The following is a 17754-nucleotide window of genomic DNA, read 5'->3' on the forward strand; positions in this document are numbered from 1 at the left end:
TCTGAAAAGCTATGGCCGGTATATTCCAAACTTCAGAACCCCACTGGTGGAGCCTTGATTTATTTGAGTCTGGTTGGGTTTCTGACAGTTGTTACAGATTCTCCTTTAGCGAAGGCAGGAAGAACCAAGTCTAGTCAAGCCCAGGGCTGGCAAGAGTCTGAAAGTGAGGGCCAACAACCAAGGGGCCAGGCTCACCTGTAAATAATCTTCCCGCTGGGTGAATATACAGCGGCCATTTCACTGCAACCTTGACCCCTGCCTCAACAGGAAGGAAGCCAAAGTCCTTGCTCCTTGCACTACAGGGAAGTTTGGTTCTTGGCTATTAAAAGCAGAGAATGCAGGGACTCCACTGAGAACAAGAGGCGCTTCTCCCCGGGAAGGAAGAGCAGACTGTAGGTTTCCTGAAACTCGTGTGGGAGGCCCCTGCCACCTCAGGGCGGCTCATGCAGGCGTGAGGACGACAACGAACACAGTCCATCCACATTGGTCACTTCATTTATTGTTTTTATTTGCAGGAGGAGTTGAAACAAAAACTTAAGGGTGTTTTTCTTTTCTTCCCTAAACATGAATCATTCAAGTAAAACCAACTTAACTATAGAAATTAGCAAAGTAAGGGGAAGTAGTAACAACCCACGAGCAAAGGCTGGGGGAAGAGGAGGTGCAGTTGGCATAGACCACGTGCACAGAGACCATATGCACCGAGACCATATGCTGTGTTCACCTGCTCGGGACCGCCTCCCCGGAAGGCAAGCACAAGGACCCTTTTATGAGGATGTTCCCCCTCAAACATCTGAAAGTGTTTCAACTCAAAACTTAAGGTTAAAACAAACTAACCAACCAACCAAAACACACAACCCCACAAACCACCCAGCCATAACCACCATCCTTAATCGATCATAGGAGTTTCTTTTCATTTTATAAAAAGATCAATAAAAAATATTGAAAAAATTCTTTTCTCATCTTATATTTGTAAAGATAATAGAATTCAGAAGTTTCTTAGAAAACAGACCAGAAACTGCCCTCCAGTTTCCCTCCCTTTGCTGAGGACCAGCAGGACTACAAAGTGGAGGATCGTGGCTGCTGGTGGACAAGGGAAGCCCAGCCCAGGAGAAATCAGACAAGAGCAGGGTGCAAGGGGAGGCCGGGAGCAACTCCACGTGACACATGGCTGTGCAGAAAGGGGAACGCAAGGTGGTCAGAAAGGCCTTAAACTCCTCCGTGACATACAAAACCGGTTTCTACAAAGATCCAAGCAGTTTGGTCCCAAACTGAGGCAAACACTTCAATGTTTATTCACATGCTTTGTTTTCTCTTAAGAATCAAAGTTGCCCAAATTAAATCTTTCTGCTAATATTACTACATATGCCTTAAAAAGAAAGAAAAAAAAAAAAAGGAAAGAAAAAATATAAGGGATTTTTAAAAATCAGGACAGGAAAAGACTGAAAACCAAGTTCATCCTCTTAGCTCCAAATGAAATGAAATTAAGAAAACTTGGTTTCTAATAGGGAAAAAAACAAAACAAAACAAAACAACCCAAATCCAAGCATCAGCATCATTCTCCCTACCCTGCCCCCACCCCACACACCAACAACAAACAAGAAACGGCAGGAGCCCACTGTAGTGTGGGTCACTCAAAACATGGGCCTGATCCTAGGCTGTGGCCAGCATCCTCTGTCCAGTGGGACAACACCAGGGATGTGTACTCTGCTGTTGTAGAGTTCTGTGTGGCTGGTGGGTTGTGGGGTGGGATTTGCAGGATCTTCTGGAGGCTCCTTGTTTAACTCCACCAGCCTCTCCCAGCGCCTCTCTCCCCTGGGCAAGGGCTCCATCGAGAGTGGCCCCTACTCAGCTGTGGGCTGTAAACTGTCTTTCTCTTCTCTGTTCTCTGTCCCACTCTCATCATCTTCAATTTCTCCTTCCTCCCCACTGAACTTGTCGTGGGCCCACTTGGGGCTGGTACTGGATTTCCGGAACATGAACCGACCCCGACCCCGGGGGAAGGCTCCTCGGCCACGGCCACGGCTCAGCCACTTGTCACTGCCTTCACCTTCCCGGTCATCATGCTGTGAGGAGAGAGTCATCAGAGCCACTGCTCTTTCTGTGCCCACCCCACAGGCCAGAGCCTGTGCCCAGCCTCTTTTCTGCCCTTCGCCCACTCCCCTACTCCAGAACTGCCACAGACTCAGATCCAGAGCACCGCTGGGTACCTAAGGAACTCTAAGGCAATAGTGTGGACATTACAACCAAGTGTTAAGAGTAATAGAAAACGTTGACAAAGCTTCGAGACAGAGGTGTCAGCTCACTGAACTCTCCTGTCCATCCCGCCACTATCATTATCGTGTAATTGAAACTATTGTTTACAACACTTTCTCTGCTTTTTAAAAATTTTTAATTTACTATTTTAAATTTTATATGCATCAATCAGTGTTTTAAGCCTGCATGTATGTCTGTGTGTCAGTCAGATCCACTGGAACTGGAGTTACAGACAGCTGTGAGCTGCCACGTGGGTGCTGGGAATTGAACCCGGATCCTCTGGAAGGGCAGCCAGTGTTCGTTTCCCCCCCCCCCCCCCTTAGTTTTTCAAGACAGGGTTTCTCTGTGTAGTTTTGGTGCCTGTCCTGGATCTCACTCTGTAGACCAGGCTGGCCTCGAACTCATAGAGATCCGCCTGCCTCTGCCTCCAGAATGCTGGGATTAAAGGTGTGCGCCACCACCGCCCGGCCAGTGTTCTTAACCACTGTGCCATCTCTCCAGCCCTAGAACACCATTTCTCAAAGGAAGAATCTACCAAGTCAATCATACTAACATGTGAAATGGAACTGGGCCATTAGACAAGGAACAGCACACAAAAGCCACACCTGGGGCTTGGGTACTTTCCACCACTCCCACCCTAGTCTGCCCTCTTGTAGCAGACCCCCTCTTCACTAGTATGAAGGAGGCAGTGTCATAGGAGGACAACCTACATCTTGACAATCCCTGTTCTGACATCTTGGGGGAAAGTGAAGCAGCTTCTGTCTCATGCTTAGACTCTAATCACTCCACAGTTTCAGCAATCCACTCACAGAAGCCATTCTAAGCCAGTCTTAGGCTCCTGGAGGTCAGTTCAGCTGACTGCCAGCTGTGCCCGTCCAAGGCTGCAGTGCCACAAGGACCACATCAGCTTGGCAATGCTCCCTCCCTCCAGTGGCAAACAGAAGCAGGGAAGGGCCTTTCCTTTCACAGCAATCCCACACCTATTCAGGCCCTCTAGAAGCTTCAAACTGGCTTCCAACAATTAGGCACAACTCCCAGGAATTACATGGGCTTGGATACAGGCCTGCTGAATCACAGCAAGGCCAACAGAGTTACTGACTAGGCAACAGCCCAGCATGGGAGCGATCCACAACACAGGTAAGAGAAAAAAAAGCTCAGCGGCATTTCATTATGGTAACAGAACTTTCTTTCCTCCAACAGTTCTAGAGCTGTTTTTCCTGTCAATCTAGTAGTAAAGGTTGACAAGAGGCTGGGAGTGAGGAGTCAAAGCTCACAGGACAAGAAAGGTAACAGTAATATTTCTTGTTTCTTCTGGAATCCAAAAACAGCTCAGAAGATAAACTGACTTATCCCTCCAGAGAAGAGCCATCTGGCTAGCACTATAGTAACACATTCACAGTGCTCTAAGCCTGTACACAAATTAGCAAGGTCAGACAGACCAATTAAAGCCTTTAAATCAGCTACTGTGTGCCAAAGGCTCTCTTGGCCCTTCCTGGTTAGTCCCAGACACATACCAAGTAATACTTCTTGCTTTTGGGTGTGTACTCTGGATCCCATTCCTCTTCCCGGTTTCTCTTTTGAAAATCATTGTTGCTGTTGTTGTTATTGTTACCAGAATAGTTTCCTCTGCCCCAACCTCTCCCTCTTGCTCGAAATTGCTGTAGAAATAAAGGAAGCAAAAGGAACAAGTCCATGTCAGCAGCAGAAAATCCCCTGCTTTCTGTTCAAACAGTTCAACTAGTTTCTACCCATTTCTTTCCTAGATAGTTCAGGGGGTACATACACATGGCCAGAGAGAGGGACTTCCTTCAAGCAAGATCAAGGTAATGGGGGAAGTTCTGAGATGGGAAGCTATAAAAGACTTGGGCATGATTATAAACAAAGAAACAAGTGAACATAGAAGCTTAGGGAACCAAAGAATCGACAACTGGCTTGCTTAGACCAGAGGCAAAAACTGATATCCTACTGATGTTCAGTCAGGACTAGAAGAAGCCGGAGGCTTAGAGAAAGAGGGAGGGAGGCCCTTACAAAGGTTCCCCGAGCTCTGCCGCCTCTTTCATTTGGACCCACGAAGTCTTTGGTCCCCAGTCTGGATTTGTCAAAACCTGTGGTGCTCTCCTCCCTCTCCTCTGCTTCCTCGGGGTACTCCTCTGCTTTGTAGGAGTGAGACGACTGGGAAGAGGAAGAAGAGGACCTAGACCGGTCTCTTGCTCTGCGGTGCTTCCTACATGGAGAAGAAGGAGGAGGAAATTAAGACTGGTCCTGGCAGCCCCACAAACTACCAAGCAACTAGGTTACCACCAACCAACCTGTTCACCCCAACCCAACCAGCAGACCTGGGGCTTCCTCCTGGTTTTGTGAGTCATCTTCAGTGACATATCTGTTTCTAAGCTTGCCATTGAGTATGTAGCAAACAGAAAGAACATGAAACACCCATGACCTCCAGTATCATCAGTCTAACACGTGACCCAACAGAGAAGGCAAGCAGGTCTGTGGGAGTCAACTGGCCGGTTCTGACACTGCAGCAAACCCTTCTGTGAGTGTGCTCTGACTCCTGGTACTTACTCTAAGAAATGCTGTTTTGCAGGCCGGTGCAAGGGGGTGGGAGGCACTCTAAGATGAAATAAAATGTCCAAACACCTTACTAATAAAACAAGTATTCAACAGTGACCAAAGAATTCCATATTACTCAATTTATAGGTGATAAGAGCTAAGCAGAGTCTGGCCTCAAAGCCAGTTCTAATTAGCCCACTAACTCTATACCACCTCCTCCTACTGAGCTGAAACATGTTGTGCTGTTAAGTCTAGAATCTGCAGCAACTCTTCCTGGAGTCGTATCTCTTCCTTTCCCTTCATCTGGGGGAAATTACAGACTAGACAAATTAGATTACTGTGATGACTCATTGTCTACACACTACAGGTTGGTGCCAGTCCTACGAGAGGTAACAGAGGAGCTTACAAAATGACCCTGAGGTGTCAGGAGGACCAGCTCCTCAAAGCACTCCTGGGTCTTCCTTTATTGAAAGCCCTTCGGGGCTGGAGAGGTGTTTCAGCTCTTAAGAGCCCTTGTTTCACACTCAGCACCCACGTGACAGCTCACAACCACCTCTAACTCTAGTCCTGGGGAGCCAATGCCCTCTCTTGGCCTCCTTGGGCACCAGGGGCACACATGGTACACAGACATATGAGAAAACATTCAAACACATTAAAACAAACAAACAAACAAAAAACAAAAGACAAAAAACTGCCCCACCCCACTTGTTTTGGTATCTACTTAGGAAAAGGAAAACTCCACATTGTTGTACTTATCATAACCAGAAGGTGAAAATCTAACCACTCTATTACTCAGTGCTATGGCAAGAAGTTTTCAGAAATAAGACTCCCAAGAGGTTCCAATTCGAGCCAGGCAGTGGTGGTGCACACCTTTAATTCCAGCACTCCGCCGGGCTCTGCCTCGAGAGTGCAGGGATTAAAGGCGTGCACCACCACCGTGGCCCCGAAGTGCTTTTTACAAATGAAGAACAGAGAAATACCTTGAGGTCTCTGTTCCTGGGAGTGCACCTGACATCTCAGTCATTTAGTAACCTCCTCTACTACCTCTGGTAGGGCTGGCACTGACCTCTAGAAACCTGCTCTAAGCAACTTGAAGTTATACTGCAACTCAGGGGTGGGCATTTCAGAAATATCAGATGTACTCAATTCTGAGGTGCTTGTAGGGATTCACCCCCTTTCCACCAGTGGCAATGTAGTACACACTTATAAACCTAACACTTGGGAGATGGAAGATGATCAGGAATTCAAGGTCATCCTTAGCTGCTGTAGAGTGAGTAAAGCCAGCCTGAGACACAGCCTGCCAGTTCAAGTTCAGAACAGCAGAAATGTTGCTTTTTCAGACAGTGAAAGCTGTAATTCGGCTCCATGTAAGGAAAGGTGACTGAAACCAAAGAACCTTCCACAATGCGTGCACCAAGGCTGGTGTAGCTCAGCTGGAATGCACTTGCCCTTCATGTGCAAGGCCCAGGTTTCTCTCAAGCACCACCACCCCCCCAAAAAAAAAAAAAAAAAAAAAAAAAAAAAAAAAAAAAGCGCAAATAGAAACGTCATGGCATTGGCATGTTATGGTGTCCTACATAACTCAACAATGCCTAGCTTTGTTTAAGAAATATTTGGAACACCGCTTTTGAACTGTCTGTGAAACACCAACAATCCTATCTAGTTTCAACTGATTCTTTAACCAGCATTTTTATTCTAATGTATTAGATGTAATATAGTATTTTATTCTAATTTTTATTCTAACAATGACTTTCTAAACTCTAAGCACACCGAGAAAATGTTCAATGAGAAATAACATGGCCAAAAGACCTGTCGAACAAACTTGCCAATTGACTCTCCACAAATCCTTGCAGGCATTCATTTCTTGCACAAAGCCTTTTTTGGACAAAGATAACCTTACTTAGATATATAAGTTCTATTTTCTTTTTCTCGACAGGGTTTCTGTGTAGCCTTGGCTGTCTCTGTAGACCAGGCTGGCCTCGAACTCACAGAGATCCGCCTGCCTCTGCCACCCGAGTGCTGGAATTAAAGGCATGTGCCACTACTGCCCAGCTTAGAAATTCTATTTTCAAGCTAGGAATGAAGATGCTGCAGATGTTGCTTTAGTTCCTAGCCCCGGAGTTCTCTGGATAAGAAGACCTGGTGTACCCAAAAGCACAAGTATTGTGTGCTCTCACGTAATCCCAGCACCGGAGGGGCAGCGTTTGAGCAACCTGGTCTACATAGTAAGTTCTAGGCCAGCAAGGGTTTCATGTTCACACTCTGAGAAAAGGTGAAAACAAACCACCACCAACAAAGCAGTCTGGTGTGAGTAACTGAGACTTTACTCTGGAATCGAGGGTGAGAGGCAGGGGCATCACGTACTTCTGCTTCTTTGATCCTTTGTGAGTTTTCTCTGTTTTCTCAGTCGATCTTTCTCTTGAGTGGCTAGAGTCTCGGGAATCCACCGACTCTCTTGATTTACCTCGCTTAAGATCTCTCTCCTTATGTTTTTTACGACGCTCAATATCAAGGCGGAGATCAACAGGATCATCTTTGTATTTGCCTTCAGCCTGCTGAAAAAGATGTCAGAATTAAGGTTTTTGGGATCCAGACATGCTAACTTACTCACTCTCAAATGTGGTTTCTATCAATGGAGGCACTGGGAATCTAAGAGCCTCACCCCAGCCAGTTTGTGTTTTTTAAAAAAGAATAATCAAGGTGCTATCTTTTGAAAATGCTGTATGTGAATCTTACTTTGTTTCCTGTGTCCCAGTGGAATGCCTCTGGCTAGGTGTATACGCTGAAATGGCCAAAATCAACTCTGGACGGTGTTATTAGGCTTATAGGAAATATTCACTTCTCCCTATCTAAAGCAGCCACCCACTACTGTGTGGAATCACCATAAAGTACAAGAATAAATTAAGACAAAAAAGCAACACTGGCTAGATCACCTCTGCAATGGCCTTCAATAACTCCAGCAAACTTCATGAGGGCAAATGACTAAGATGGCTTCAGGGACATCATCTACGAGGACTTGTCTAATGGAAGTAAGTCCTTGCTAACAGGAAGCTGTCCACACTGTATCAACATATACATGAACCATAAACTTTCTGATGTAATATTTCATTTAAATAGCAAGAATGATAGGAAGGGGGGTTATTATTTTATCAGTTTGTTCTGAGAGCCTAAGACCTCTACAGACTCCCAAAGCCAGTAAGTAAACAAATAAATGACAACAAAGGACAATGCAGCCACACTCCCTCGGCCACTGGACGGCATCACTGAGGAGCTGACTGTTAGAGGCATGGAGCATAGACTTCTGCTGCTTCACTAGGGCCAGGCTGAGGGCATGCGGAGACAGGGAAAAGGGGTGGAAGATGAGAGACGGCACAAGAGTACCTCTCAACACTTTCAACCAAAAAGACAAATTTGTTTAGAAAATTTTAAAACAGTATTTTAAAAAAGGTTTCAGTAGCATAGAACAGCCATCTTATTTCAAATTTCAACTGTATATATGAATGATGGTCAATAAATATTAAGATCATAAAAACTCCATCTATATATTTCACAGTAAAGACTGCATGAGTCTAATCTTTTAGTAACAGTTTTATGTGCACATCATTGCAAATGTAGCCAGGCCATTTTAAAGTAACAGTAATCGACAGATGATATGGTACAATGTTAGGGAAAAACAAAAAAGCGCACCAGCTGTTGAACACAGTCTACTGAGTTAAGATATGAATATTTCACTCTGCTCTGACATGCATGTCTTTCTGAAATCATGGTTGGAAATAGTGCATGTAGACAGTTGATTTGATAATACTTACAAGCAGAAAAATATCACAAAAAGTTTCTTCTCTCATCATGGGCACTTGTTCCAAAACGCCTCTCTTTTTTTTCTCAAGCTCACCTCAATAGACTCTGGGGTCATTTACCATATTCTAACCACTTCACAAAGGTTGTTGATACATTTTAATAAAAATTAACCCTTTGTAGTTCATTTTTAGAATTATGCCCATCCTTAAAAGAAAAACACAAACTTAAGTAGAGAGTAATTTAAACAAACACATTTCTGTCAAGTTCATGCCCAACGCACTCATTAGGTTGGAATTACTATCAAAGCAACAGTTCACCTTGTAGCCAGCTTCCCGGGGACTTTTCATTTCCTCGTGAGTCAAACCATGTTTTCTGAATGTACTGGGGGAAATGTCTATCCTCCTAAAATTAAAACACAGAGATTGTGGACTAGTCTACAGAACAATATTGGTTAACATTCTAGATCCGAGGGTGGGTAATGGAGTCACAGACAATTACTTTTCATAGCTTATCTGTTATTAGTTATATCCACCACCTTTTAGTGTGTATGTCTACCATGCATTCCATAATTGAGCTAGACCTGTAACACAAACATGCCTCCTCATAAGATAATTAAAAAAAAAATAAGTATTATATTCATGTGTGTATGTATGTGTGTGTGTGTGTGTGTGTGTCTTTAATGCACAAGTTACAGCACATGTGTGGAGGTCAGAGGACAACTTATGGAAGCAGTTCACTCCTACAATATGGCACCTGGGGATCAAACTCACTAAGCTTGGCAACATGCAACTTTACCCCATGAGCCACCTTGCCAGCCCAAGCTCCTTTATTTTGGGGGTAGGCAGTGAACTAGGGACTGAACTCAGAGCTTTGCATACACTAGGCAAGCCCTCTACCACTGAACCACAGCCCCCAGCACTTTACTCTTTCCTGGTTTGTTTTATTTTGCTTTTTTCCACTATGTAGTAGTCCTAGCTGTCCTGGAACTTGCTATTCAGACCTGGCTGTTTTCAAACTCATAGAGATCTGCCTGCCTCTGCCTCCCAGTGCTGGGATTAAAGATGTGTACCATCATGCCTAGGATCTGTTTCTTTCCTGATAGTGCTAATAGTTAGTAAGGCAGATTCAATCTTAGATTTGCTTATAATCATGTCTACTGCCCTGAACACATACATATGCTCTGCTAAACTAAAAGAGTAGTTTCCATTTCGAGAATCAAAGCACATGGGCCCATTATTTCTCTGTAATACTAGTTCTAGATGAGAAACTGCCCTAGACTGACACAGACCCTACCAGATGCTAAATCTATGACTGTTTTACAAGCTTGGTCTTCCACGGTACTAAGATGATTGAGTACTCAGAATTACAGGTTTCCAGACAAGATCTCCATGTGTCTTAACACATTCCCTCAATTACAAGGGTTATTCTTTAAGCCTGCTGGACTTTTTTTTTTTTTTGTTTTTCGAGACAAAGTTTCTCTGTGTAGCTTTGGTGCCTGTCCTGGATCTTGCTCTGTAGACCAGGCTGGCCCCTAACTCAGAGATCTGCCTGACTCTTCCTCCCGAGTGCTGGGATTAAGGCGTGTGCCACCACCGCCCAACTCCTGCTGGACCTTTTTTAAATCTCTTGAGATAAGTAAATTTTAAGCTTCTCCCTCAACCCTCTTCCCTAGCAAATTCTCCTAAATGAAATACATGAAATAGATAGGGTTGCTTAAAGAACTTAGTATCTATTCTTACTATAGGACCCTCAGGTTCTGTGGGCCCAATGTGAGAGACTACAGCTTTCAAAACATCCTTTCCATTCTCAAATACAATGTTCCCTGAGAGCCAAGAGTCTTAGATAATGTTACCCTAAATTTTGGATCAAAAGTATATTAGCAGGAGAATGTAACAAGGCTGGTTTAATATCAAATGACAAGTTTATTTTTTAATGATTTATTTTTATTTCAGATGCACTGGTATTTTGCCTGCATGTATGTCTATACAAGAGTGCTGGATCCCCTGGAACTAGAGTTACAGACAGCTGTGAGCTGCTATGTGGGTGCTGGATGTTGAACCTGAGTCCTCTGGAAGAGCAGTCAGTGCTCTTAAACATCGAGCCATCTCTCCAGCCCCCAAATGACAAGTCTTTTATTACAACTTCCAGTGTAAGGCTGAGGACCTTACCTGTGTATCTCTGGGCTTTTCTTATTTTTAGCTGCTTCTTGTTCGTTTCCTCTCTTTAGGTATTTAGTAAAGCGTTCATGCAATGTCATTCCAGAGGATCCAAAGTGATGTTCTGTTAAGATTCAAAGAAATACATGAATAAGCTATCAAGGGCAGATACAATGTCCAATGAACCTGCAGCCACAGAGATACAACTTAGTATTCCCATACAATCTACTGAAGAAAGGAAGGAAAGTGGCTGGTTTAGAAACAATCTAATGCTGGGCTTCTAGTTAGCTCCTTCATCTTAGGGACATGAGAGAAGGACAAAGATCCTGGTGCTTACCTCCCTATGGGGCACAGGACCAATTATTACTGACTTTAACTCTAGATGGAGCCTGTAACCAGCCCAATTCAGCTTTCTAAATCATTGCTCTTGGCCATTTCTCAACCTGCCCACCTCCATTTGCCCAGGGGTTGACAGAACAATTTGGGAAAGAAATTCACACCACAAAGTCTACAAGAGACTGCTACAAAGGAAAAGAGGTAACAGAAAAATCACTTCCCAGAGGCTGGAGAGAGGGCTCAGAGATTAAGGAAGGTTGCTATTTGCCCAGAGGACAAAAGTTCACTCTCCAGAACCTTTGTCAGAAGGCCCACAACCGCATGTAACTCTAGCTCCAAGGGATCTGACACCTTCTGGCCTCCATGGGAACTTCCCACCCCAGATACATACACATACACAATATAAAATAAATCTTTAAAAAGACACTCCCCATACTTCATGTAGAGGGTTTTGTTTATTATCATGATTACAGATTGCTAGCATCTTAAAGGATGTTCCTTTAAGATAGCCTTTAGCTTCAAAAGTACTAGAGGCTTCTCATTCCCTCGTCATCCTGTTTTAAGAAGACTAATGTACAGAAATGGTTTCTACTCACCTTTAACATGATGAACAATTGTCACTATGTGCTGAGCAAACAATTCTGAGGGGCTACGCTGAGACTGAGCTGACTGTATGTGCTGGAAAATGGAACGAAATTCCTGTTCCTTTTTATTGCTATGGACGAGGTCACGACAAAGCTTTCTTTCCTGAGCCAATAAGCCACTGGGTCTGAAAGACAAATACAAGGAGATTCAGTGTAACAAGAGATACACAAAGTTACAACTCTTTTTTTCTTTTTGGGTTTTTGAGACAGGGTTTCTCTGTGTAGCCACGACTGTCCTGGAACTCGCTCTGTAGATCAGGCTTGCCTCTGCCTCCCAAGTGGCTGGGATTGAAGGTGTGTGCCACCACCTCCTGGCTGAAAGTCACAATTTTTTTAACCATAAAAATATACTAATTTTCAAGATAGTTTTTTTCCTATATAACTCAAGGCTGGCTGTGACGGTGTAGAATGCTGGGCACCAAAGCCAGGGCCTTGTGCAAACAAAGTATGTGAGTCTTCCAACACTGAACCATGGTTTCCTACTATTATTTTGGGCCAGGGAGAGGAGGATGAACATGTGTGGCATGCACACGTCAAAGGCAGAACGCAATTTGTAGGAGTCGGTTCTTTCCTTCCAGATCACCAGGCCTGGTGATGTCCCTTTACCCCATGAACCATCGTGCCAGCATCCCCTTCCTTTTTCTGAGACAGTTCCAAAGAGTTTTAAATCTATCCACAATGCTCCTTTTCTCTACCAAAGTCCAAGTAATGTTACCATCACAAAAACCTCTTTCATCACTGAGAATCTTTAAGTGGGGAAGTGTTAAACTTTGGTGACTGTATTTTCTATTGCTGCTTGTTTTAACACATAAAACAGATATGGCTAGGCGAGGTCATTCAATGAGGAATCTAAAGAAGCAAAGAGTGGGGCTGGTGAGATGGCTCAGTGGGTAGAGGTGATGGCCTCCAAGCCAGATCTTGATCCCCAGGACCAACATGGTAGAAGGAGAAAACTCCAGAAAGATGTCATGTCCTCTGACCTTCACACGCACGCTGTGGCATGTGTGGCCCCCCATATGTGCCACTCTCCCCTTCTTAAGCAGAAGTGCCAAGAGTGGAGTGTGGCTCGAATGGCACTGAAGCAGAGTTCTAACTGGCTGAGCAGACTGGACTAAATCAAAACCAGCCAGTCTAGACTCTAGCATGCTTTCCTCAAGTTAGGGGAGGAAGGGAGGAGGCTAGATCCATCAATTTGAAATTTTCTGTTATTTAATGGTGGGGAAAATATTCTAGTGACTAAGTAAAATGGGGATATGATTCTCAAGGGTCTTCTTCACAGGTAAAAGAAACAATGGGGGTGCGAGTTGGCTTGGAGGTAAAGACAGACCAAATAGCAGTTCCAAGTTCCCAGAAACCAAGCCAGCCAGTAGCGGCTGAAGACCTTCTTTACCCCAGCAATGCCTATGGGCCACAATCAATCTGTGAGCTGTCATCACTGGGTGACACACCCTCTCTACTCAGGGACAGACACAGCTATCCACACTGACAGGTGGCAGCAAGGGAACGCTTCCATTCTCAGGAAGAAGGGGTAAGGAAGCCCCAGGATCAAAAAGGAGCGCTCCTCACCGTGCAAGGTCCTCATCAAAGGAGTCCATCCGGACATTGACCTGGGCCTCCCGAGTAATGGAAAAGGAAGACTTCCCTGAGGAAAAGTCTCCTTTGTTTCCCAGCTTGTCTCGGCTCTCAGAGGTCTTCCTCGGAGGAGGTGATGAATTTTTCTCCTGGACTGCCTTGTATGCAGTCACTCGGAAATTCTTTTCTGGCACAAAGCCCCTGTGCCCACTTTCGCTCCTCTTGGCCCCTCCACGCTCCTCCTTTCTGGATCTCTCTGTGAAAGGCTCATCCTCCAGATCCTCTGCTTTCCTCTGCTTTTCCTTCCCCGTATGCACCAGGCTCTCCCACTTGCCTGACTTCTCTTCCTCCTGGTTTTTGCTTGCACCGGCTATGATTTTGGACATAAATTTGGGCTCATCATCAAACTCAGGTTCCTTCCTTCCCTTACTTTTGTCCTTATCTTGCTCATCCATCTCCTCCTTGTGGAAGTCAGCCATCTTTTTCTCAAAGTCATCACGGAGCTTATACCTTTTGGGTGACTGGCTGCTTCGGAAGGGCTTCTCAGTGTCCGTCTTGGGAGCAAATGGGTCAGATTTCATTTTTACATCAGCATCAGAGAAGCTCCCCTTCTCTTTCAGCTTCTCTTTATCAGTATTTGTTTGTTTCTGCTCCTTATCTTTCCCATTTTCTGTTTTCTGCTCTTCCAGATACCTAGTTATAAAGACACAAGGGAGACACACAAGAGGCCTCCTGAGCATCCTGCTCTACCACAGCACTTCTTCTCTTCCCGCTCTGGTTTTGACTCTCTGAGCAAACGTACCTATAGATTCCAGTCTTATCAGAACTTTCTACCTGGTTTTTGTTTAATGATTACTGAAAAGAATCCTTCATGGATTTTGAACTTGGCATGTAAGAGTCAGTGGAACTGTGCCTTACAAAGACATACGAACTAGAAGAGCAGTTATTTAGGATACTGAAAAACTTTTTTACTTACCTGTTATGTGGTCTAAGGGGGAAATCAACTACAGTCTCACCCCAACTTTCACTCATTCATTTAAAATCTGCTTTCAGCAAAGTTAACAGAATGTTCAACCTTGGACTGTTTTGATTTTATACAACTCACATTTGGAAATACAAGTCTCAAAAAGAGACTTCAAATTTGCTTCAAGTCACCTAGAAGATCTACATAATGAAATATACTGTGAACACATAAAAACAAAATACTTGTTAATAGGGAAAGAATACGGAGGTGGCAAAATCATTATTCTCCTTAATGGAAGAGAAGAGACCAGACTCAAATCTACATTCTGTCCTGGTAAGGAACCAAACACACTGCAAAGCAAACTCTCTAACTGCAGCTAAGCACAGAATGTGAATATATGTTATATATATGCTAATTATGAGCAATGCTAAACAAACTAGTTACATGAATGAGCATGACAAAGAACCAAGGGACCAGATAATGTGCTAATAAGAGTCAGAACGGAAGGAGGAACCTCCTGCTGTCTCTCTCTAAAACATGGTCCTGGCACCTTTGCTGTAGCCTCCCACTCCATCCAGTCCACACAAGAACAATTCTAATTCCAACTTACCATGCTCCCTTCCAGAGTAGCATACCCTCTTCTAAGATGAAGCCTGGGAGCTTCTACAAGGCCATACACCTACCCTGTGTTCTTTTTAAAAAAAAAAAAAAAAAATGGTTCTCCTGGACTAAGCCTTGGGCTTTCCTATTCTGCCAGTCTCCTCAGAGTGTGGCTCTTCACCATGGCAGTCCCATGCACACCAAACATGGCAGATGGTGGATCCTAGGTCTATAGCTCCAAGGGCCAGTCATGTTGGTAAAGATATGCTTTTTGGCAGCTGACCCACAAACCTCTACTGTTTTCTGGCTTAGACTGGTAGAATCCAAGACAAGTTTTTAAATGTGCAAACATTACCACAGACTAAAGAAACTTATGCTGCAATAAAAACTCAAGAAAGCCAGAGTTAAGCTAAAGGTTTCCCTGGGTGACTCCTTTAATGTCAGCTAATGAAAAGTCGAGGAAACAGGAATTACTTTATTACCATTAATCAGAGGTCTAACTCAGGTGTTACTATGGCTGAACTGCTGCTGTCTAGTGATAACTACTTGGGGATGGGGAAATGAGATACTTGCCTTTTTGTGTATGCTGCTCCTCCTGAAGCAACGCTCTCCTCTTTCTGAGATGAACCATATGCAGAGCCAGTGGCTGGAGGACTCTTACCCACAGGGCTCTTTTTAGATGGACTCAAAGACCCAGAGCCATGGTCAAACTGACCTTGGTGTGTTCCAGACTGATATCCAGCACCACCTGACATAGACGAGCCCATCTGGGATGTATTAGAAAGCGGAGGACTAGGTTTTGGCACAGGGCTAGGGCGCGGTGACCTTCGCCTAACCACCACAGACTGGAGGGGGCTTTTGAGAGCTGGGCTTCTCTCCCGGGGGCTCAGATCAGAAACTGAGGCCCGTGATGCAGAACCAGTGCTATAGGTGGTAGCATCTGGCCATGGCTTTGAGCTCTCAGACCCTTTTATATCTTGAGAGGCACCTCCAGAAAATGTCTGCTCCTTGGCCTCATCTCCCTGGTTATCACCAGCTGCCTGAGATGGCCTGCTATCCTTGGAAGAGGACTTTTTCTCTTTCGTAGACTTGCGCTTCGACGATTCAACCCTGCTGTGGTTGGAGGATGACCGGGAGGATGAGGAGCGCCTTGACCTGTCAGAGGATGACTTATCAGAGTTCCTAGAATGGCTCCTGGACCGTGGTGAAGGGGACCTTCTCTTTGGGGACCGGGATCTGGAACGGCCCCGACGAGGGCTGTATGCTTGCCGGTAGTTCTGCCAATTGGACCGATAGTTTCCATAGCCACCTCGGTTATACTGGCCCCATGGATAAAAACCTCTGTTTCGCCCACGGAAATAATAGGGCCTCCGGTAGCCTCTGTTGTGGCCTCGAAAATCTCGATTCTGATACACTCGAGGGTGATTTCTTTCTCTGTTATGAGCTGGAGAATACGATCTGGAACGAGACCTAGAACTGCAGAGGAAGGGAATGGGGAAAATGTTTTTTTACACAGCATTTTTATTTAAAAAACAATTGCCAACAAAGGTAACACTGCAATTCCTACTGTTCTGTATCATTTATTTTCAGCTTTGTTTTGAAAGCAAGGGTAGGGATTAAAGGTGTGCACGATCACGAGCGGCCCAGGCCTGCATTCTTGCCCTTCCATCTAATCTCCAAGCAGCAGCCAGCGACCTTTGAACCCACAGGCCAGATCCTGCCACTTTGCTCACAACACAGCAGTGGCTGTGACCCTCCTAAGGAGGCCCAGTCTACTCTTCCTTCTGTAAGGTCTACACAGGCTCTGCCTCAGGCCCCATGGGCTCCGGCCCCATGTCAAGGCTCCAGCAGCAACCCATGGAGGCCTTTTCTGGTTTTTCTAAAACTGGACCCTCATACCCGCCCCTGCTTTTTTTTGAGAGCAAGCATTTGTCTCTTTGCCCACAGCTGCATCACTAGAGCTTAGAGTTGCGGACATAAAGTACATGCTCAACATCTGTCAGATGAAAGAGTTAATAAAGAAACCCCCCCTCCTCCCACAAAACAGCAAAGGTATAAACTTAAACATCAATTTTCCCCCCTCAATTCTGTAAACTAAAGACACAGGCACAGGAGATGTAGCAAGATCTCTGGCTCTCACACTCTGGTTCCAACACTCCCATTCTAGTCACCTCTCAGTAAAGGACAAATGTCTTAAATAAAGACCCGAGCTTGTAAAAGCACAGCTGTAACAGCTTCCTATCAAACAAAAAAGCACAGCTATTAAAAAAAAAATTCTAGGGCCATACCACCCTGAACGCGCCGATCTCGTCTGATCTCGGAAGCTAAGCAGGGTCGGGCCTGGTTAGTACTTGGATGGGAGACCGCCTGGGAATACCAGGTGCTGTAGGCTTAAAATTAAAATTATAAAAAAAAAAAAAAACCCAAAAACAAACAAACAAACAAAACTTGAAAGAATCTGCCAAAATCAGATCAGAAAAACATGAAACCCTGATTCTGTGCTAGAGACTGAAAATCATCTATTTAGGTCAAACTTCTGTGGCTGAGCTTCCTGATCTCACTGAGGCGCCACAAGAGGGCACTATCTGACCCAAGCACAAGGACCAGAGCAAGAGAGCTAGGGAAAAGGTCCTTTTAACTCAAGGCAGCACTGTGTTCATTTTAATACAGAACTCTGAAGGAGCCAAAATCCACTGACAGAACCATGGGTGCTCATAGGAGACCGTCTAACATGTCCAAGAACACAAAGCCATCGACAACTAGAAGCATGAAAAAGGCCAGAGCCAGGGCCTGTGAATGGCTACTAGCTAGTTTTTTGGTTTTTTTTTTTTAATTTATTTTTATTTTACATGCATTGGTGTTTTGCTTGCATGTATGC

At 44.7% G+C, this 17754-nt stretch overlaps 1 protein-coding gene and 1 non-coding gene across 4 annotated transcripts in view; one reads left to right on the top strand and one right to left on the bottom strand.

Moving 5' to 3' along the window:
* Window positions 1-479: 479 nt before the first annotated feature.
* Window positions 480-17754, bottom strand: part of Thrap3 (thyroid hormone receptor associated protein 3) — a 40018-nt gene continuing 22743 nt past the window's right edge. For 2 of the 3 annotated variants that reach the window (XM_059254958.1, XM_059254957.1), the window contains exons 3-11: window positions 15450-16352; window positions 13307-14005; window positions 11693-11865; window positions 10773-10884; window positions 8922-9006; window positions 7171-7361; window positions 4282-4477; window positions 3768-3911; window positions 480-2063 (exon numbers count right to left, since the gene is read on the bottom strand). In XM_059254958.1, the coding sequence (XP_059110941.1) occupies window positions 1842-2063; window positions 3768-3911; window positions 4282-4477; window positions 7171-7361; window positions 8922-9006; window positions 10773-10884; window positions 11693-11865; window positions 13307-14005; window positions 15450-16352 (2725 nt within the window). In that variant the 3' untranslated portion in view covers window positions 480-1841. The remainder of the gene's footprint in view (window positions 2064-3767; window positions 3912-4281; window positions 4478-7170; window positions 7362-8921; window positions 9007-10772; window positions 10885-11692; window positions 11866-13306; window positions 14006-15449; window positions 16353-17754) is intronic. The other variant, XM_059254959.1, reaches the window with a different exon arrangement.
* Window positions 17151-17268, top strand: LOC131905366 (5S ribosomal RNA). Its single transcript, XR_009377897.1, has one exon. It is a non-coding gene; the product is annotated as a 5S ribosomal RNA (ribosomal RNA).

Source organism: Peromyscus eremicus, chromosome 2 (assembly GCF_949786415.1).
Source record: "Peromyscus eremicus chromosome 2, PerEre_H2_v1, whole genome shotgun sequence".
Classification (NCBI taxonomy): domain Eukaryota; kingdom Metazoa; phylum Chordata; class Mammalia; order Rodentia; family Cricetidae; genus Peromyscus; species Peromyscus eremicus.